Raw genomic sequence first — 22,822 nt, 5'->3', positions numbered from 1 at the left:
AGACCCATCTCTAATGCGACATTTATGTATCTCTAGAAGGCTACACCTGGCTCTCCTGTTTATGACATTAGTGCATAGAAATCTCTGTTGGGGTCATTGCGTGTTAAGTGTTATAGCGCTCCTGTAGCACCGGGAAGTAGCCTTAAGAGGTCATGCACCACTTTTCGAAGCAGTGATCTAATGACCTCAGTATCGGAGTTTAGTGCCTCTCGAATAGACTGCCACAAAAATTTCTCGAATCCGTCAAGAACGAGCGGAATTACGGGGGTTTGGCGCACGCTCTCATCGTTTTCTCCCGTTTCTCGTCCCAACGAGCGCAATGGAAGCTACACAGGGAGGGATTGCACGGGGAAAGAAGTTACGTCAGCGCGCGCCGTGAAACGCGATCGCTCTCCCGCTGTGATTCGCGTGCGCGAGTCTGGCTACCGTATAAAGTTAGCAGACTGAGGAGTGCGGCGCCGGCAAGTGGCGGCACCCCGTGGCAATAAGCGCATCTGATCTCAACGCCGCTCTCGATTTATGTCGGCTATCAGCTAATGAGGATGCTATGTCTTTTGCGACGCGGAGAAGCAGATACGCGACGTCAACCCGCAGGCGCTCTGCCCACCGACGAGAGTGAGAACCGGCCTATGTTTGAAAAAAAGGGCGCCTGAGCAAACAGCAACTACGCGCTCCGCTCGCAGCCTTTACGCGGCGCCCACGACTGCAATATTTGGCTGAGCAGTTCATAGCCGTGTCAGCTTTCCGCAGGATCTGTTTTTTCAACAAGCCCATGGTGTGCTTCATGACCTCTTTAGCATTCCTTAATGTCAAACAATTCCTGACACTTAGCACCGTATTCACTTTGTCCCCAGTCTTAACCGCTCCTCAAGCCAGCCTTCCGTTATGACATGTTGTGCAAGTTTACTTCTTTAAAACTGTCAGCATATCTGCGTGCTTCGCTGCAAATGTCCTCGAAAGACGATAGTCTTCTGCCGGCCGTACTACATGAGTCCTAGTATCATCCGCGGCCCCCCGTGATGCTGTTCCCAGGGTCACTACAAGGTGGCAACACCATATCGTCGGCAGAGGGCTTTTTTGTCCATAGCATCGCATTTTCAGCACAGCCGAAGAAACTCTAGGGTCTCTACAATTACGTATCTACGTATTTTCTAGTAAAGGACCACCACTTAATATTTACGTATTGATGTTGCGCCTGAGACATGCGTAATATTTGCTTTTTGATTGACAATGTACACAAGTTTGAACGCAGCTACCAATTGAAGATGGCTGGGCGTTCAACAAGTGTTTAAACTTTGGCCGGGTGGCTGAATCGTGTGAGAAACAAACAGATAGACCAAAATTTCTGCGTTCAAGTATCCCAAGAAAGACTGTCGTCTTTAGAAACGTCGCAGTTTCCCCATAAGGGCGATGCCACAAATGCGATGGCGACAAGTTGGAATGTTATACGAAGTGAGGCTAGTAGCCAACTCATGTAGGATCCGATGTGGAGCAATTGTAGAAAACGCTGGCGTAAGGGAATTCGCCTGCTCAGGTCAGCGAAGTGGTTTTCAAGTTGTATGTCGCTTCAGCGCGAGTTAGGAAGTGAGTTATAAGGGTACTTGCTTGGGCCAGTTGGTATCTATTCATTGTTACGTTATTGCGCACCACTTTGAGGACGAAGACTGAACCACACGAACCACGCGCTTGTGTTCGTGTGGTTCAGTCTTCGTCCTCAAGGTGGTGCGCAATAACGTAACAATGAATAGGAAGTGAGAGCACAATAGGCACAAAGGTATGAGCCGTCTATTAACTCTGCAGAGTGGCGAACGCGACCGCACCCTTTTCATCAGAGTTCGCAGTTGCTGCACGAGCGACGCTTACCCCCCCCCCCACCGGCCTCCCTTCCTGCTCCTTCGCCCGACGGAGCCTGCCGGCGCGTTTCACCTCTGATTGATCCGCGTACATCTGCAGCCTGCTCAAGCTTTTCCACGCCCAGGGAACATACGACACGCACGCCGATCTTATCGATCCGGACTTTATGGAGAACATGACAGCGATGGCAAAAATGTGCCTCGACAGCCCATATAATTGTTATCGCAATAAAATTCTCATGATTGTGATGCTGAATCGTACCAGGCGCTTCGCGCTGAAAATTCCTTTATTGCAGAGTTATATTTAGCATTCTTTCGATGATCACGCGTTGACGCAATCACTGTCGTTTGAGTTCTAGTGGATTTCCAAGTTTCGTCAATTGAGTATATGGGGGAAAGTCTGCCACCTTGACAAGTTCTCACTATATTCGAGCGGGACTTTTTTTGTGGGTCGAATGATTCGTGTATTGGAAGCATGTCGCAATAAAGGGTTGATAGAGGCATTTCGGAAAGCTCGCCTTGTGATAGGCAGTCCTGCGAGTGGACCTGCGAGTAGAAAATCCCACCAGCTCGTTGACACCTGTATTGTTACCGCTCATCGAGTGGTGTGTCATCTCTGGCCTCGTTCATGTTTCAAAAGCCTTGTTAACGTACAAAGTCAATGGCCTCTCCGATAAATACCTACCCTAATACGACTAGCGTTCGTTCGTTCATGAACTTATCAAGTTTTTATTGCCGTAAAAGTCGCGTTTCTACCAATACTGCGACATTCCAACGGAAAAATGTTTCCCTAACCACCACACTGCTAGAGGTGCACCTTGAGATAGCATGTTCTAATGTTGCCTACTTTCCCAGGTTTTCTATATGTATAACAAAATAACCACTAAATATTCCGCCGGCAGGACTTCCGATGGAAGGAGGGACGTCGATTGGACCGTGCTAGTCAGCCTGAACTTCGGCACACCCTGGTATTATGGTACGTCAGATTATTTGGACTGCTTTAGTAAAGCAGTCGAATACGGCTGCCATTGCAAATGCTTGACTGCGCGAATATATTTTTGTAGGGCATGTTAGAGTATCCTAGTGCGTTGTTTACACGATATTAAATTGTATATTATGAGTATGAGTGCATAACTATGTCGATGAAAATCGCACGCTTCTTCATGCATTCGCCTAGGCCCACTCTCAGCCTAAATCCACCTCCTTTTCTTTTCAATCGATTGTATCAATACCCCCCCCCCCCCCCCCCCCCCCGACATCTTTCTGCACTAAACGTGTTTAAGCACTGCCTCCGGGATGGGAGGCATTGCAAGCTTTCAATACCTCACTTCCTTTGGCATTGCACCTGTGATAGGCCCACCTTTGATCAAGCAACGATGTCGTGCTATGACGTCATCATGTGACGTCATGTCATTATGCCATCATAAAGTGATCGCGAGGTCATGGTGACGTCGCAAATTTCGGCGATCTTTAACGGCATGATGGCGTTACAAGGTGATGTCATCATGCCCTCACAGGTCGCACAATGTTTGCGATGGGATTTTGACACCAATTTGTGACGGCAAAATTTGTCACGCGATGATAATTTTTACAGCGCTCGTGTTTACGCCGCGGATGGATTTCGTGTTCGATGAGGCATATCTAAGCCTTTCGCCTTAGTAGGTACTTCAGGAGGCGTAAATAAGTACAGTAAAACCTCGGTGATACGAATCTCGCGAGGTCACCAAACATATTCGTATCCCCAGAAAACATGAACAATTAGTATGCGACAAAAGAAAGCTGCCATACGTTTTCATTTATTGTTTCTGAGGGCAGCACCAACGTCATGAACATCTCTCAGTGATTGCCAGTAGAGTATTTAGACGCCAAAGATAATACTTGTACTCGTAAATATGCGGTGCGTGCGTGCGTCAATAATAAACCAGATGTGTTGCGGCACGTGACAGCTAGTAGCCCCTTCCCAATTTTAGTGCGCTTTTTCGCATGAGATAGCGGTGCGGCGAAAGTTACTTACGGAGCGCTTTACGTGCGATAGAAGGCCAGAAAATTTTAGAGCCACTGTCATTTGTTGTCATTTTCTTAGCGCGGTGGTGTTGGAGATGTTTTTCTGTAGATTGGCGGCCGTGCCCGCACAGTCGGGAGGTTTGCTGAAAATTCAAGAGGCTGCTGTGCGAATCGGACAATTGGTACGTGTGCGCGTCCCCAACAATCGTGCACGTTGCGAGCACCTTCGCCAAGTCCGTCCGTTTCCTCTTTCGGTACTCGTCCACCTTTCGCAGGACGTCTCATTGCGACATGGATTGCGAAGACATGACTTGCATCGATGTGGCAGGCACGTGTAAGCACAGTACAGCGACGCTGCCTCGTGCACAACACACAACACATGAGGACCATGAGGCGATGCGAAGCCGGAGCACTTGCACGGTCGCGTTCCGTTGGCGTTCGTTGGGCATGCTACCGACCTCGCGTCGTGGAACGCGAAGAGGGACGCTACGCGCGTCGTATATTCCATCTAGCCTGGCCGTTAATTCTCACAGGGCGAGCGGGGAACGCGGTCGACAGGCGGGCGAGAGGGGGGCAGCGTAGGAGAGGAGAGAGAAGGGGAGGGGACGCGCATGCGCTCGAGCTCATCGCGGCGTTGCGCAGGAGAGAATTTTGGCATGTCTAGCCCGCGTTTCAGAGGAAGAGTGGAAAGGGGTATGGGAGAGGGGAAGTGGAGAGGGGTATGGGAGAGGGGAAGGTGAGAGGGTGAGTGGAGAGGGAAAGGGGAGAGGGGTAGATGACATGGGGAATGGTGAGGGGGAGTGGAGAGGAGGTGTGTGGAGAGGGTATGCGCATGCGCAGTAAGGGTGGTCACGCCGCACACCACCACCACCGGACAGATACTGCCGTTTACTGCCGGCTGCCGGGAGATACGCCGGACAACGGAGACGTGACAAGGTTACACTAAGAGGAGCTACGCCCCTAAAAATGTCGAAAGACGATAGCCTTCAGCCGGCCGTACTACACGAGTCCTCCTCCTCTATGTTGAATCGCCTCACCTGGCTCATAGCGTCGCATTTGCAGCGCAGCCCAAGAACAGTAGCATTTTCAGCGCTGCATAAGAAACACTAGTCATTAGAATTGCGTATCTATGTATTTTCTAGTAAAGGAACACACCACCTAACACTTACGTATTGATGTTGCGCCTCAGATATGCGTAACATTTTTTTTTTTGATCGACAGTGTCCACAAGCATGAACGGCATTACCAGGTCAAGATGGCGGGGCGTTCAGAAGGTGGTTAAACTTTGGCCGGATGGCTGAATCGGGTGACAGACAGACAAACAGAAAGACAGACAGACCAAAATTTCTGCGTTTAAGTTCCCCAAGAAAGACTATCGTCTTTAAAAAAAGAGCACGGCGTGAACGTCATCTGTAATGTGAACGCGAAGGCACACGAAGGTGCTTTAAGGCCAAGATTTGCGCGCACAATTTGGGAGGCTACGGCGCGCCGCTGATGGCCCATTCTAGAATGACAAACTGGCGGCGTGGCGCGCATGCCCGCGCATGATTGCCGCGTCTTCCGCGACAGCGCGGGCAGCACCGGTTCGTACCTGCGCGATAGCGTACGTTCGTGTCAAACGTCACGGGGTGAAAATCGGTTCGCAACAACCGCACTTCACTACATTACAGGCTAGTAGGCCTTGGCCGGGACCACGGAAAAATTGGTATCACCGCGAAATTCGTATAAGCTGTGATCGTATCACCGAGGTTCTACTGTACTTCCTGCGTGACACCGTGGCGACAACGTGTTTGCCACCCTTACCTTAGGACCGGATATTCATGCCTCGTTAATTTTTCACTCACTTGGTCAATCAGCACCTTCGCTTTCAGGGGACACCGACACGACTGACAACGCAAGTATCGCCTTCCAGCCTCCGATGTCGAGCGCCAGCGTCGCTGATTCCATACCCAGCACAAGCCATGGTGTCATGCAGGAAGCGCCAGAACTGCCGGGAAACGACGATAGGTGAGCGTCAGTTTGTAATAAAAAGAGTGCCAAGAAATTTCGCTGCTCGCAGAGGCTCAATTATACTTGCACTCACAATCTTGTTTCTAGAACGACCGAATTGATTGCCCAAAAGAGCATATTATAAGCAGTTTGTCTCGGCCTAGGGCGCTGTCAGTATGCGTAGCTGGTCATAGCATTACATATTAAACAAGAGATTGTATTTCGGAACTCCTAAACTTTACTGGTTCCTTAATTAGAAAGAAATGGCTAGAACGTTGCAAGTGTCTGATTCGCATTTGCGACATGCCGGGTGTTTCAAGAAATGTGTCCGAAAAACTTCAAAAATAAAAGGGGAAATAGAATGGCTGCTCGCTGCCTTGATAATTACATTTTCTGTAGCAGCAGACATCATACGATCACAAGAGACATCAATTAGGGTCTTACTATCAATAAATAAATTAACTGTTTAATTAGTGCAAACAGGCGGTCGGGTCAAACGGGAGAACTGAAGTCCTTCCTGCGAAGCACCTATTGCCGTTTCAAGATTACGAAAAAGTGGTAATTGTGCCTATTATTTGATAACCACAAAGTGTTGTGCCCGTTATGTTACTTACCCGTTTCCTCTGTTCAATCATTTCAAATGTATTACGCTGTACGTCTAAGTATTTCTTATATTTGCGTGCGTACTGCCCCCCCCCCCCCGCCCTCCCGTCCGCTCTATTATAATTTTTTACTCGATATTTTGCTCTCATGACATGGCTTGAATAAAAAACTGATACTGTTGTCTACCATCTCAGGTGCTCTGAAGGATCTGTCATGTCGCGCAAATAAATAGGAATCTATGCTAAGTGTTTGATTTCTGCATTACGCGATTATTGTACTGTCCAGATTGTGCATGCCGCTTTCACCGACAGAGATGCCAGAGGTAGCGGGAACATCACTGTTCAAGACGACGGGTGGCAGTAATAACATATCGGTGCCGAGTACGAGCAGCGCACCAATTGAACAGCATAATGCTAGGTGGGTGGCAATTCAATATTTCCGTCGACATAAATCACACTGTTAGATTCTTCCTCATGCAGGAGACTGTGAATTTACACCATTTTGTTCATACGCAAACGGAGGATTTGTAATTTTCGTAGGTGGTCAATTTTTCGTAGGTGGTCGCGCATAAGGGCGGTATCAAGAAGCGTTTTACTCCGGCACGGTTATGCGCATACTCACCTGCCGGTGCTGCATCACGCAAGGATTGTCACAGTGACAGGTCGCGCTCAGTGGGTGAACCACAGTTTGTGTATTGCGACGCCTGACACGGCAGTTGGATTAGTTAATATAAGAGTGCTCCCGACATGTTTAATATGATATTCATAATTCTACCAAAATCAATTACTTCCTTCTCTTAATACCTTGCAGTTAGGGAAGTTCGGAACAAGCAACATTGCATGGACACGTGAGAAGCCAAAGGCACAAACTCAGCCTTTACTAATAACTGGACGTTGTTAAGCCAAGGTGAAACATATAAGGATAGCAAATCGTGAAACGTTTACAATAAGAAATTCAGGAGCTGTTCCCCTGTCGGGAAAATGGCTGAAAAGGAAGCTCTGCGATTGCGTTCCTTCTTTATTTTTAACCACGGTGAGAGCGACACAGCTCTGGCTGTTGCGGGAGCGGCGTGAGGGCGCGTCTACGCAGTTGGCACCGTGCCCAATCACTCACGTTCCGGCGCCGGAGTTGGAACGTGAGGTCATGTGTCAATACCAAGGCAACAATGAAATATGCCAGTGTGAAACCAAAAGCGACGTCGATAAAATATGGGATTTCCATATCAGAAAAGGCCGTTCGCCGACAAGCCAAGAGAGATCAAGAGAACTCCAGTTATTGGGAAAAGTTGCATACACGCATGTGAACGGTGCAGCTTCGAGGGCTGCATTTCTGCACGCTCACCGGCGCCGCCATAGAAATCTGCATCTCACAACAAGCTTCGCTTGAAAATGAAACTGCCAGGGGCGTAGCCAAGGGGGGGTTCAAACCCCCCCCCCCCCCCGAAATTTTGCAGTTTTGCTTGCGTATATATACACGCACACATACAAACGCACGCACGTACATACATAAAGTATGGTTGAACCCCCCCCCCCCCCCGAAAAAAATTTCTGGCTACGCCCCTGGAAACTGCGGATGGGAGTGCTGTTATGGCATGATCCTTCATTAATAACAACACTGACGAGCTGCAGACGTACAAACTGCCGCTTTTTATTCTCGTAATCGCCCTGAATATTCACCTATTGTTGCGCTGGTTGCGGTGCCGCTGTATCCTATTTATGCTTGCCCAAGGCGTCAATACGCGAAAATTATCAGCCAGCTAACGACCTCGCTGTGCCGTCAATAAAGTTGTTTCTCTCTCTCTCTCTCAGCCAGCTATCTGTTGTCCGTGTAACAAGACATAGTGTAGTAGCCAAAAACAAGACTTGAATGTGATACAGTTGTTCTTTCTATCTAAGGCATCGCTGGTAGAAAACCACACGAGAGGAATGCCTTTTCTTGCCTGCAGGTTTCTCGGCCTCACCAAAGATGTCCCATTGAAGGCGGCTCACGACACGATTGCCACAACATCAGGTAAGTACGTGTGCAGAGATGTTAAGACGCCAGCGTAATATACGCACCAGCGCTATTTGCCACATTAGAGAAGGGATTGCGTCATCCGTGACGCAATTTCACGGATGAAGGCTGCCGACGGTGACTTCATCACTGTTAGAAAGTAGACTGGAAAGATGACACAGATAGTTACGTTGTGGCTACGTGCGGGTACCGCAGAGACGACGTGCGCGGCTAGAATTCTCCATTCCAACTGGACAGCGGTGCATTCAGAGTTCACCACAACATTTATGTGCGGAATACACAACTTCGGTCGGTCGAGAGTAATTCGGTGTGTCCCACTACGCTTTGCTCATAATAACAGCGTCGAGTTGGCATAAGAGTATGAAATTACCAGTTCCCGAATATGGTCATCTTTCATTCGGCTGGAATAATAAATGGTGTCCCACTCGAAGACTGGAAGTGGCTATTACGAAATGGCGATGCGGCATACCCCCACTTAATTTTTATTTATACAAGTCTGGTCTGGTGCCATCTCCTATGCGCTATTTTTGTCAGGAATCTGAAAACATTGATCATTTCTTGCTTACCTGCCGTCGATTCATTAGGCATAGAAAAAAGCATTTCGAAATGTTATTCAGAAACTTAAGAAATAATCTGAATTCTGAAAATATTCTTTCCCTTGGGGCGTCTTCTCTTGGCTTCAGCAACAGGAACGTCTGCTCAGCCCTATGCGAATTTCTCGGTGAGACACAAAGAATTCCTTGCTAACTTATTCCTGAACAAAACTTAGTACTCCAGACTTTTTTTCATTCATTCGTTCATTGTTTCTCATATTGTTGTATTATTCTGCTCCTTATTCCATATCGACAAGTCATTCTTAAAATTTCGTTTATTCTTTCGGCAAATGATTTATTCCTCATTTTTTATTTTAAAAAAATTAACCGCCGGTTTCATGGCCGATCCCCCGTAGTGGGTAAGAGCCAACAACAGGGAACAAGCAAGCAAGCAAGCAAGCAAGCAAGCAACCCTACAATAATTTTTCAAATGTATAGGATTACAGTGAAATCTTGATTTGAGCTATTTCCCTTTGACCCCCTCTTCCTCAAGTACTAGCTTGACCTGCAAAGGACTTGACGAGGCAAGTGAAGCAGCTAAGCACAATTTTGGGCAAGACGTATGGAAAGTAAATGATGAAATGTTGATTTTAATATGACCGCTACAAAACACCACAGTCAACGCGTTCTTTCCAAGAGGTTCATATAAGAGCCGAGAATGAAGAACCATAATCAAGAGCTTCGGTGTTCCTCTCCGACTGGATTTCATACCAACTAAGCATTCCGCAGCAGGAAAACGAAAAATGCAGCTGCCACGAGAAAGATTGAAAACCGATGACGGATTCGGTAAAGTTGTGACACGACGCGCTCTTGTTATTGAGCGTGCCCCCAACACGCGCCAAGGACAATCAACGTTTCAAAGCGAAACTGGCGAGCTCGATGTATCCAATCCTACACAAAATGTCATGAAAGGAAGTCGCGTTTTGGTAGGACCGTCCATCGCTCACATGTGCTAGCCTTTATTTTTTTTTTTTGCGGTGGACTTGGACGTGTTCGTGTGGGAATACCGCTGGATATTCACAAAGCGAAGCTTTCAAGAAAGAGAGAGAGGAAAGTGGGCAAAAATATTAAACTGGCATTTCGAAATTAACGAATGCTTACTCTGGGCTCAAAAGATAATGAATTATGGAAAGAGCTTCATAACCCTAACCATTCTTTCTTACATCGATAAGTCATTCATGAGAGCGAATAAACAAAACAAGTTATTCGCACAGCGTCGCTGGCGTTGACTTTCTTTTTGTGTGAAATAATGCGATTATCAAACTTCCACATTGAAGCTGTCGGCAACATTTCTTCACGAGTTCTAACCAGCATCCCCGTATAGGTGTTCTAGACGAACTTTCTGCTTTGCACTGTTTATTAGCAAAGGAAGTTTTGCCTCGTAAAAGTACTGTCACGGCGTGCGTGAACAACTTCTCCGCTTTCAGGGCACGTAGATCAGTTACAATCCGGAAGCAGCGATTTCTTGATTCCGATGGACATCACCGGCTCCTCTCACACACTTCCGAGTGCAAGACAGGAGAGCTTGGTGCATGAACCAGGAAGATACGGAAACAACGCGAGGTGAGCCCTTTGAACGAGTGACTTCACCTCCGAGACGGCAATGAACGCTATGCACAAATACGGGAGTCAGGGGAAGGTGGAAGCTCGCGAGGAAGATTTCGTAAACAATGGGTGTTCGCAAGAGCCGACGTTTCGACAGGCGGATTTGTCAAAACGTCGTACTTGTCGAAACGGCGGCTCAAGCACGCCCCGTGTTTGCGCATTTTTCATATGCACAAATAGTGAGAAGGTGACGATATGCGATAGTGAACCGCCAATTAAAGTGAGGATGCTGCGTGTATGCGCAAATATTCAACATGGGTAGTGCCTTTGGAGCACCGTCGGGTGCTGAGAATTTCCGGAAAGCACGGCAGAATTCTATTGTCACGAAACCTGTTGTTTTCCACAGTAGTTCGCCGCAGCGCTTAGCGATGTGTGTTCCGGAAGTACGTCGTAACGTACAGTCTCTACGGAAAAAAGATTAGCAAAAGTGAACGGTGGCCGGAGCTGCAAATAGCGACACGCGACGCTGTTCTTCACATGCACGCCGATAGCGATATTTCTAAGCACGTTCCACTTTCCAAAGCAGGGGTGGCCGGTGGACCGCCGGAAAGCAGCCCATATTGCCGATCCGCAACCTCATATCTTAAAGAAACGCTTCTCCATTGCTTATCGCCAGATGCGACTGTGGACACGATGTCCTTGTCGTTTTTTTTTTTTTTCGTTTTTTCGCTGAAGTTGCGAGCAGTCGTATCTTTATCACAGTTGCCCACAAAAAGCTGTTTGTTGTAGTACTTTCCGCCGGCCACCCCTGCTTTGGAAAATGGAATGTTCTTGGCACTCTCGATACCGGCGCGCTCGGAGAAAACGCAGCGCCGCGTGTCGCACTCTTGCCGCTCAGGCAACTGGTCACTTCTGCCAATGTTTTAACACGAAAGTGTGTTATGCCGGGGTCCACCACGGCTCCGCTGACGTATATCCGTCACGGATATGGCGTTGTAAAATATAAATAAGATTGAAAAACCTAGAAGGAAAAGTTCGGTCACCGGGAGTCGAACTTACGACCCCTCGCTCCAGAGCGCGCGGCGCGAAACGATTCGGCCACGGACGGCACGTTCTTCGCCATGCTAACTGCGAGCTCTTTCTATACACCATTTGCCGGTGGCGGTACTCGGAGATCGGTGGTACACCGGCTTGTTTTCGTTATCACTAACGAGATGGTGCGATGGGCTCGAACAGCGCGCTTTAAAGGTCATCGCCCCAGAAGTTGCAATGAGCGCACTTCTACAGGGCGTGGTCGCTCGTGGGCGCGCTTATCTGGTCATGGCAGTGGTTTGTACGACGTGCACTCCCACCGCAAGTTTCCGTTGAGAGCACGAAGGTAATTTCGCTCACTGCAGCGGCCGCTTCTGCGAAAGGAGCGCGCTCCTCACACAAAAATAAGTTACAACTGTGACAGTTCGTGCTCATCCTGTGTATATTCGTTCCGTGCGTCCTTTCTGCTTGCGCAGAGCGTTCCAAGTTTCGAGCTGCTTGCCGTTCTTCGCGTGACATTACAATATGTTCCTACAGCATTCATTCCATCGTCCTTGGGGCGAAAGAGTGCACAAAAAACGCTCATCTACGTCTTTGAAGACACGTTTCACTTTCATGCTATACCGTTTCCTATGACAGAGGGATCAGCCATGTTTTTCCTTTGATGCTCTACATTACCAACTCATTTGCAACCTTTGAGGACTTATGTTTACAATAAAGCTCTCTGTGCCTAGGATCCCAGATTTCCTGGCGTGCGCGCACGGAAAAACTCTCCCCTGAAAATTGAGATTGAAAGAGATATCAACAAAAGCGAACGCATATCGCCGCTCGTTGAGAGCTAGAGCTAAGTGGGAAAGGATGGCTTCCGAAGCAACCCTCCTTCTCCCGACTGGAGAGAGCGCCGGAAGGGCGCCTTGTTCTCCATTCTTCCTTTCGTCTTTGTCTCGCTTGTTCGCGCGGTTTTATTGCGATAGCAATTATATGGACAGTATCGGCTGAATTTTGCCATCGCCGTCGCCGTCATGTATCGTATATGTATAAGTATGTATATATATATAAAAGCCCCAAAGAAAAATAATTCAGAAAAATGCTTCCGAAGCGCGGAATAGAACCAGGGACCTCTTGCTCCGCAGCGAGTGGCGCTAACCGCTACGCCACGAAACGCAGATCCTCCACATAGCTAACGGCGAGCATTATATACACTAGAGCTGTGCACGGGCCGTATTTCCGAGCCCGAGCCCGGCCCGGGCCCGCGGACTTTGTGGAAGGCCCGCCCGAGCCCGACGGCAAAGGGCTGCGAGCCCGCCCGGCCCGGCCCGACGTACGAAAACACAATCCCGGGCCCGGCCCGGCCCGGCCCGGCTTTTTGAAGGTTCGCTGCGAAAACAAAACATCGTTTTCCGGCAATTTGGCATTTTATTGAGCATATCGAATATGATCAAGCGACGCACGACGAGCAGTCTCTATTACACAGATTTACAAATTACAAGTAGACGGCCTCATGCCAGCAACAATGGAGTTCGCTCGCCAAAGCCGTCACGTGTATGGAGTATGCCCATGCAAGCGTCAGCTTGCACGAAGGCGATCTACGTCGGGTCGCTGTCGCGTGCATTTTCACTCATATATAACGCGAACAGTCGCGTGGCGCCATCACTATAGCTCGGGTGGTGTTACTTCTCTGTTTGTCGGAGTGCAACAGAGTCAGTGCTTTACAGGGCGGTCGCGGAAAAGGCGCTGCATGCGTGCCGGTAAACAATTCCCGCTCATTCCCTATATTTCGGGCTTGAGTCGGGCTTTGTGCCGGGCCCGAGCCCGGCCCGATAAAACTGTAAGTAGCCCGAACCCGGCCCGGGCCCGAGGTGAAAATGCGTCGGCCCGCCCGAGCCCGGCCCGCGGGCCGGGTCAGGCTCGGGCTTTCGGGCTACCCGGAGCCCGTGCACACCTCTAATATACACACCCCTTACCGCTGGACGGACTCAGAGACGGCCGGCGCTTATAAGCGTTTCTTCATTACGAGCGAGATGGCGCTAGGAGCACGACAGGCGCATTTAAAAGTCGTCGGCGAGCTCGCTCGCTTCTTATATTTGCTCAGGGAGAAACTTGCCCTTCCGGTGTCTGCTCGCGCGATTTTCTGGTGGTGAGGGGAAGAGGGTTGTTTCAAGCTTTCACCGTGGTGTCCGCGCTCATGTTACGAAGCGTACGAAAGTCACTTGAGCTCAAGGGACGCCGCTAAACGAACAAACAGACGATGAGCGCGAACTATCAAGTGTCACAGCTCGACACTTGAAGCACGCTAGTTTCCTTCGCTGCTTCGGCCGCCTTTGCAACAGGAGCGCTGTTCAAACTGAGAGTATCCATTGGCGAGCCTCACTTCGTGTAGCATTAGTTTCTTGCTATCGCATTCATTGCTTCGCCCTTGCGGCGAAGCTGTGACTTTTTTCAACAGAAAGACAAGCAGCCGATCTCCGTATTGAATTTAACTTTTTCCGTAATGGGGAGGCCGCGTCAAGTGCGCACTCCCGAGGAGCAATTCCCCGCTCAAGACAAGTAATGACCACGGATAATAACAGAAAGGTGGGCAACTTGGTTTGGGTTCGTAATTATGTAAAAGCAGCGCTAGAACGGATACAAAAGGGCTGACGTATTCGTTCTAGCTCTGCTTTACGTCATCATGATTACTGATAAATTTTTGTCTGTGGCTTTCGTCGCGATGACCACCGCCACAATTCAAGAAAATTAGGTGTTTGTAGGTTTTACCTAAATTGTGTGACATCTCTCTCGTGTGTTAAGCAGCTTCGCCGGTTATCCGCGTTCACAGAAATGGCTCATAAAATGTGATACATGTGGTCTGAAAGCATACGATTCATGTGCTCTTTTTATTACCCACAACGATAACCTGGCTTGCTGGTGTTTCTTGAAAACTTGCCGCTGGCTGGTTTCCGATTCGTGACTGCTATGTACCGCTGAAAGCGCGTATGCCGTGCAAGAACTCACCAAGGAAATACAAGCAAAAATGATTGTGTTTACACCTCATGTTGTGAAATGTACGCTTTGAGATAAACATAATTCACCTGACAGTGCCTCGTCAGAATGTAACCACGAGTGATTGTCGCCTTCGAGTGATCCGCAAGATTGTCTTTCGCGAAGTGACGCGTAGTGTGTGTGTGTGTTACGCGTGAGTGGTTGTAGCAGGATGTGCTTTCAACAATACGGTGACGCCAGTACTTCGTTTAGTATTTTACAAGCTAACTTATGGAGGTATGCGGCGCCGCACTGCTGACACAATAACATTTGGGCGTAAAACTTTACTTGTGCCGTCCCTGGCTGTACACGTCACGAGATCCCTACGTGTGTACCTTTAGGACTTCCGGGGCCACTTCGAATTACCATCTGAATATGGAGTATCATCAAGCCGACCACCCGTTATCCTTCAATGGTACGTGTCCTCCTGTAACATCTCAACACAGCGAGTCCTATCCAAAAGCAGTGTAGCCAACAGAAACTGCCCCTAATGAAGTCTCTGCAAACAGTGGGCTTCTCCTTCTCTCAGAACTGTCCTTCCCTTTCTCTTTCACCAGTGCGATGCAGTATCCATGTTCAATCTTGGTTTATCTCTCTGCCTGTCCTATGCCCTTTCATAGGTCATACCCTTTGTCACATGTTCACTGCTTATACTGGCGATGAAGTAATGCTTCATTAGTGATAGAAGAGCACGCTATTTTTTTGCAGCAGACCTTGTATGGTGGAGGTTGGATGTGTGTCGTAGATCTAAAATTATCATAATCATGAACCGGCACGCGCTCAATCACCACTCAAGCACTCTGTACGGATGCTAACAAGAGGAACTGAAACGTGCGGCCACTAATCCGTGTTTGCCGCCCTTGTGTTCCCTTCATTTTTAGTGAAACAGTGTGGTGAGCAGTGAGATTTGGCCAGTGTTCGTGGAACATGCGCGCTATAGGGGACAGCAAGCACAGCCATGTATAGTTCTAAAAAGACAGGGCATGCAAACGCGGACACAAGAAAGAAGTCACGGCACCACAAACGCCGACTAACACCTGAAGCAACGCACAACGGCGGAAAAGAAACAAGGCACGAAAACTTATCTGCGCATGCCCATGAAATAGTCGAACCTATCAGTCCGGCACAGCACACGGGGGGGTCTACGTGAAAGGTAAACTGTTAACGGATTTGATTTCATCTCTATGCACGTTAATCGACGTTGGCTCACGCAGGCGCTATCGTTATTCTCGATATTCCATGCCCCAATCATCCGGCGCGTTTCTTTATTCCTATGCCGGTGCAAAACTGCGCATTCACCGAATTTTGGCGTCTCTTCCCGGCCAGGCGGGTTTCCGCCAAACGCTCGACTTCAATTTGTGCGTGCACTTACACTCTCGACAATGTAAAGATGTAAAGATAGATTAGAAGGTCAGCCTCTGGTTAGCGATCTCTTATGTTCCAACAATCTCTGGTTAAAGTAGCGGCCCCTCTGTCCTACGCTGAAGCGGCCGCAGCTGAAACGGACGTTATACACCACACTTGTACGGCAATCAGCGAATCAAGTGTGGTGTATAAGGTCCCTTTCAGCTGCGGCCGCTTCTACACGTAAAAATTACGGAATCATAAAAATGACGAAAAATCATCAAAATGACGGAAATGGAATGTTTACTTTTTCTGTGATGGACGACATCTTCAGATGACCAGACATAGCAATTACGGCGGTAATTAAATAAAATAAACTGACCTTTAAATAGTGGTGATAGGCGGTTGGGTTAAATCGGAGAATTGCTGTCCTTCCTGCAATGAGGTCATTGGCACTTTGATATTTTGAAAAATCGGCCTCTGGTAATTGTTGCAGATCAATGAAATACAAATTCACCTGTGAAACCGAACCTCCTCTGAGCGCAACTAGCAGACGACTAGAATGACATCAATGTTCACGAAGGCGAGTGCAGTGGTGTTCGTGCTGCTGCATTTGTTAACGTTCATGTGCCATACGTGCTCTAATCGCAAACGAAACCCGTACAAACATGAAGCGAAGTCGATCGATGATTGGTACAACGACGCTCCCTCATTCTGGACCTCTTAGAAGAGCGTGGCACTTGCGCTCCTCCGAGGTTTGGTTTCCCCGGCGAAATTGGACAGATGTCACTCTTCATTGATAATTGCCAGCGGCTGCTTTTGCGACATCTGAAAGAGGCAACAGGTTCTTCGCCGGAAGGGCTGTAATTTCCCATTTCACCCCTCCGTCTCCGTTAATTAAAAAGTTAATTAACCTAATTTCTTTAATGACTATCGTAACTGGTGCCCTGACTCATCTGAAAATGCCTGCCGCCACAGAAAATGTAATTGTAAAGGCGGTGTTACAATCTCTTTTTTCCTTGTTTTTGAGGACTTTCGGTCACATTTCTTGAAACAGCCTGTGTGTGTGTGTGTGTGTGTGTGTGTGTGTGTGTGTGTGTGTGTGTGTGTGTGTGTGTGTGTGTGTGTGTGTGTGTTGTACAGGCTTCTCTAAAGCAATGCACGGCTGAGACAGACCCACTGGCTAGCGCTGGAGAGGATGCCCACTGTAGCGTTATTCTTCGCTACAATTACGCTCGGGGACGAAAAGGGAGTCGTCCGGCGATAGCAGCTTGACACAATGAGTGGGTCATTGTACGGCTTGAGACGCTCAATGTTGACAGTGTCACGTACCAGACGCCGCACGTTCGAAACCGATTCAACTGCTTCAGTCACATAGTTGACAAGTGGTGCGCGTTCGACGAATCGATAGGGACCTTCATACTTTGGCAGTAGCTTCGAAGAGAGACCAGGCGCAGCGGTAGCAACCGAGTGCCACAATAGCGCTCCAAAAAGGAAGGTGTGCGCAGAAGTAGTGTAGCGGCGAGTGCGCTTTTGACACTCTTGGTAAATGGAGATAAAGGTGAGGTCGCGGCACTCTTCGGTACGTCTCAGTGTCCGTTATGAGTGCATAATCAGAAGCATTCGGGCGGTGCGGTAGAATTGTGTCCATGGTGCGCGATGGGTGCCGACCGTGTACTGTAGGAAATAGGGTTAAAAGTCATTGCCGGAAGAAAGTCATTGCAAACACAGCTGCCGGAAGGGCAGCAGTCTCAATGTATCGCGCGAGGTGGTCAACCGACACAATGAAGCAGCGATTTCCAGCAGTCTTCATCGCAAAGAACCTGTTGAAATCGATGGCGACGCGCCCGAAGGGCCAGTTAGGCAAGGTAAAGGTTGCAGACCAGCTGGCGAGAGGCGGGGGTGAAGATTGCGGCGCTGACAATCGGGGAAAAAGCGTAAAAACATCTGAACATAGCGGTACACTCGAGCGCGATATGATGGTTATCGCGCGAGAGTCGACTGGCCTAGCATTCCAGGGGCCTAGCGGGGCTTTTCGGAACAGTGGAAATCGAGATTGCGCATTCTTCTCGCCTTCGTTGGCTGTTCCATGCTACAACAATCGCCCCTATGACGAACTCTACACCCTTTCTCTCTATTTTAAGCTTTCCATTCGTTGCGATCAAGTGTATTTTTCGTTGGCTCTTATCTCCGCGGGAAATGAAAAGATGCTGGGTAACATCTGGTAAAGCTCATGCTTGGCACAGCTTCGTTTACACGGCTTGCTCAGTTGAACAAAAAGATATCGAGTTGTCATAAAAAAAAGAAAGAAATGAAAGTGTGCCTTCGTTAGACGGCAGTGATCGCCATTTAAGGAACAGCAAAAAGAGTGAGTGAGGCTCTTCCGATACTTCCCTCTCCTCGAAAAAGAATTCTGGGTCGGGGCGTTGTTGTAGCTCTTGGTCGACGCTCGCGCGATAACCTTCAAATCGCGCTCCACTATACATCACTCGCCCGTGCTTGGAGCCGCTGGTGTGTCTTGAAAACTTCAGGATGAAGCGTGGAAAGCTGCGCATATTTCGGAGCGCAGGCTGCGAGGTACCACTAACAACCACTGGAAGACGTCGGAACTGCAATTGCGTCGGCTAGGAGGTCGTCGCGAAAGGCGAAATGTTGAACTTGACGGCGCTTCGCGCGCTTGGTTGGTGGTATCGATGGATCAGAGAACAAGCCCGTTCTGAAAACAATCCAGGGGTCCTTGCGCTGCTCGGAAACGGTGGTGTCAGTGTCGACGGAAGAAGCAGTAAGATGAGCTGCTATGCATCGGGCATTGCCTTCAGCCAAGGGAGAGCGCGAGAGGGCATCTGCGTCCGAATGTTCTCCACTGCGTTACAGCACGCGGATATCCGGTAGTCTCGCAGGCGAAGTGCCCAGCGCGCAAGACGGACGAAGGGGATTGTTTAACGACGACAGCAAACAGAGTGCGTGTGGTCCGTGACGACGTCAAATGGGCGACCATACAAATACGGCCGGAACATAGCAAGAGCCCAGATGATCGCAAGACCTTCTTTTTCCGTCACGCTGTAATTTTTTAGGGGCGAAGCGCCTCTTAGTGTAACCTTGTCACGTCTCCGTTGTCCGGCGTAACCACCTTTGCAAACTGCCAACTACTTCGTCTTTGCAAACATCCCACTACGACCCATCGCCGATCCATTAATTCACCGGCCATAAAGCCGTTATAATGAAGGGGAAACGGAAGCCACCTTTGCTAACTGCCCACTACTTCGTCTTTGCAAACATCCCACTACGACCCATCACCGAACCATCACTTCACCGACCATAAAGCCGTTATAATGAAGGGGGAACGGAAGCCACGTCTAGCTACCACTTACGATTAATAAAATTTTTATGTAAATATATACAGTGTTTGTCACGTCTTTGATGATGTACCGGGCTATCGCTTTGATTACTGCTGGGCAAAACCACTGAAGATTTCACGGTGTAACCATGATTGCCTCAGGAGTTTCGCCCAAGCTCTCCATCATTCACCCGTGGATATGCTGTGAATTTTTTATTGCGTTAGTTTACCCTACGGCGTCAATACACATTACACAAAACTGTGCAGCCGTGTTTCCTCCATGAAGTCCAGGAGGGACCTACGATTTGGACCGTATATCCATCGCTGCAAGTCAGGCGGCCTGGTGTGCTTAAGTCCCACACACCGCAGAGGGCGTCGAAGAGCCGATTGTAGTCCATGGCATGTCCGTATAACCTGGTCTGCGCTGCGCGAGGACAGCGCCAAGCCCAACACCGCTGGCATCTGTGTGCACCTCTGTGGGGGCGTCTGGTTGTAGTGGCGCTAAATTGGGGGAAACGTCAGCAAGGGACAGATATTCGTGAACGCCTCCTTGCAGCCTGGTGACCACGAGGGGAGGGGCGTCTTGGCGCCAAGGAGCTTCGTCAGGGGACATATATTTTGCAAATGAAGATACACAAGAATAACGAACAATAATAAGTGATAATTTATTTACTAACGTTGCGGCCGGTGGACCGGCCTTCGTCAGAGTAAGTATTCGACGGTTCACGGGTGAATGGGAGAAATGAAGAAGAGGAAGATGAGGACAATGAGAATAAACAGTTGTTCTGACTGACGCCTTGGTCCAAAAAATGGTTAAAGGGCGCCGTCATTTTAAAGCCATTCGATGGTGCAACAGCCTCTTCGTGTTAATAGGCACTAAGGGAGAGGAATGAATGCGGGGAACGCCACAAGTGTGAGCGTAAAATAGTTGCCTTGGCGGTCGCCTTCAGTCGCGACACCATGCTGCAGCTTTTTGCGGAACAGCGGCACATGTGTCGTTGGTTACATGTGTGTATGCAAAGATGGCATAATCGGCCAAGATCAGTCATGGCACCACGCTGGAATCCTTCACAGTGGTAGAAAAGCAGAACCGCACCTACCTCCGAGGGATTATCCTAGTGTGCAGCACAACGGGAACCCCACTCGGGCGGCAGCAGCGGCGCAGATCACACACGTGTCTTATTCTTGATACTCTATTTTACAGCCGGTGTCACGCCGATCAGCAACAGAGTTTAGCTACAACTGCTGACGCCTTCTTGTATTCCTGACTTGGCCCGCCAAAAATCTAACGATCTGCAACCCCGGTCTGCCGTGCGAGGGCATCACCGTGCCCACCTATAAAGGACCGTGCAGCTTCTGCAAATCTTATTGGGCAGCAGCAGCGGCGCAGACCACACACGTGTCTTATTCTTGGTACTCTATTTTACAGGTGCGTTACGATCACTCTTTTGTACGAAGTTCTTTTTCATCTTTCTGTGCTGCTGTGTGCTGCCCTTGCGAATTCTGAGAATGAGTATTGCAGAGCACGACGAGTGTTGCTTTGAATGTGGTTTGCAGATAGAGCCCAACGCAGGCCATACTGTGTGCAATGAATGCCTGAGCTCGTATCACCTAGGTAAATGTTCGGGTATTTCAGAAAGAACATTTAAATCGAGAAACGACGCGGCTCGAAAACAATGGCGATGCCCAATGTGCAGGGGTGTGAGGCAAAAGAATGCAGTTGACACAATTAGTGCTGCTGCAATAGCTGAGCTTCAAGAGAATGTCACCAGCCTCACGAACACCGTGAAAGGTATCGAGACAAGTGTACAATTGTCTGATAAATATGATGCAATACTGTCTCAAATAAGCAAGCAAGGTAACGAGCTAAAGGATATCAGACAGCGTGTGGAAGGACACGAGGCTGGGCAGCAATCACAGCAAATATGTGAGCTGAGAAAAGAAATTAATGAACTCGAGTGGCACAATCGAAAACTTAATTTTGAATTCCACGGGATTCCGAAAACCGAACATGAAAACGTTCTCGAGAAAGTAAATGAAGTTTCTGCCTCGCTTGAACTGCCGACACTCACTCCCACTGATATAACCGCTGTGCACCGCTTGCCATCAAAGCCTGATAAAACACCCGGTGTTATCATTCGTTTTGCCAGACAGTCCGTCAGGGACGACTGGCTTCGAAACCGAAGCAAGCTGCGAGCTCTTAAATCAGATGTACGCATCCAGGAAAACCTAACTAAGCAAACGCGTCAGGTTCTGTGGGAGACGAAGCAGTGGGCACGAGAACATGACTTTCCTTTTGTCTGGCACAATGGTGGGAATGTGCTAGCTAGGCGGAAAGAAGGCGAGTCAGGGATCGTCGTCAGGTCAAGAAACGACTTGACAGCTTAAGTCTTTCCACGATTTCAGCAAAGACCACATCTCATTTTTTTAAAGAATCATGTATATCGAACCTAACGATGTAAAGAAGCACCTCGGCGAAATCGGTTTGTCAGGTCTAAAAGTTTTTCACGTAATTGCACAATCTGTTCGAAATAAATATGTCCACTTTGACGCGTTTTTTGATCAACTTGGTTTTCAGTTTGACGTGATTATGCTATCTGAAACCTCGTATGTACATGACAGTGACGTATACCAGCCACCTTGCTACAATGCTTATAAGCTTAATCGCTCAGGTCGTCGCGGAGGTGGTGTGTCTGTTCTGGTCAAGGAAAGCTTGTCATGTGAATTTATCAGCGATTTTACGTGTTCAAATGGTGACTGCGAAATACTATCCGTAAAAATTAATCATTGTATGTTTTCTAACGTTTATCGCCCTCCAAGTGGGAATTCTGGTCCATTTTTCGAATACCTGGAAGAGTACTTTCACTACTGTGTTAGAAATAAGCTGGCTATTGCGTGTGGTGGTGACTTTAACATAAATATGTGAATTAATACCAAAGAAAGTAGCCAATTGACCTCTCTGTATAAAAGTTTTGATTTAGTGAATGTTATTAATTTACCAACTAGAATCGGTCGAAACAGTGCAACTTTAATTGATATCTTTCTTGTGAGTTCTCATATCCCAATTGTGCAATCCGGTGTTATTGCAAGTGACCTTAGTGATCATTTACCAATATACATGGTATTGCCGCAAGCCCACAGAGTCCCGAAACCCCGATCTTTAGTGCAAAGTATGTCTTCTCACAACCTCGAGCGTTTTCGCCAAGAATTGTTGACTACTTGCTGGACTGATGTTCTTACTTCTAACGATGCTTCTGTGGCTTTTGATAACTTTCTTTGTAAATTCAAAAATTTATACGACACACACTTTCCGTATAGATACTACTCACGTCCTCGAGGGATACGAAAGCCTTGGATTACTCGCGAGTTACACGCCAAAATCAAAATAAAAAAATTCCATGTATAACACATTCATTCAACTTCGTGACCCTGCTTTACATAAAGAATTAAAAATAAAGAAATTCAGCGTGCTAAAGATACCTACTTTA

General features: G+C 48.3%; 1 protein-coding gene across 4 annotated transcripts in view; it reads left to right on the top strand.

Moving 5' to 3' along the window:
* LOC119406066 (zinc finger protein 90-like) overlaps nt 1-22,822 on the top strand; it is a 41,014-nt gene that overhangs the window by 3,153 nt on the left and 15,039 nt on the right. For 2 of the 4 annotated variants that reach the window (XM_049418853.1, XM_049418852.1), the window contains exons 2-6: nt 5,729-5,864; nt 6,735-6,866; nt 8,395-8,459; nt 10,483-10,618; nt 14,995-15,068. In XM_049418853.1, the coding sequence (XP_049274810.1) occupies nt 5,729-5,864; nt 6,735-6,866; nt 8,395-8,459; nt 10,483-10,618; nt 14,995-15,068 (543 nt within the window). Of the gene's footprint in view, nt 1-2,494; nt 2,830-5,728; nt 5,865-6,734; nt 6,867-8,394; nt 8,460-10,482; nt 10,619-14,994; nt 15,069-22,822 lie in introns of those variants that run through there. The other 2 variants (XM_049418854.1, XM_049418856.1) reach the window with 2 other exon arrangements.

Source organism: Rhipicephalus sanguineus, chromosome 9 (assembly GCF_013339695.2).
Source record: "Rhipicephalus sanguineus isolate Rsan-2018 chromosome 9, BIME_Rsan_1.4, whole genome shotgun sequence".
Taxonomy (NCBI): domain Eukaryota; kingdom Metazoa; phylum Arthropoda; class Arachnida; order Ixodida; family Ixodidae; genus Rhipicephalus; species Rhipicephalus sanguineus.
Note: the sequence above shows the minus strand (reverse complement) of the source record. Positions and strands in the feature narration are given on the sequence as shown.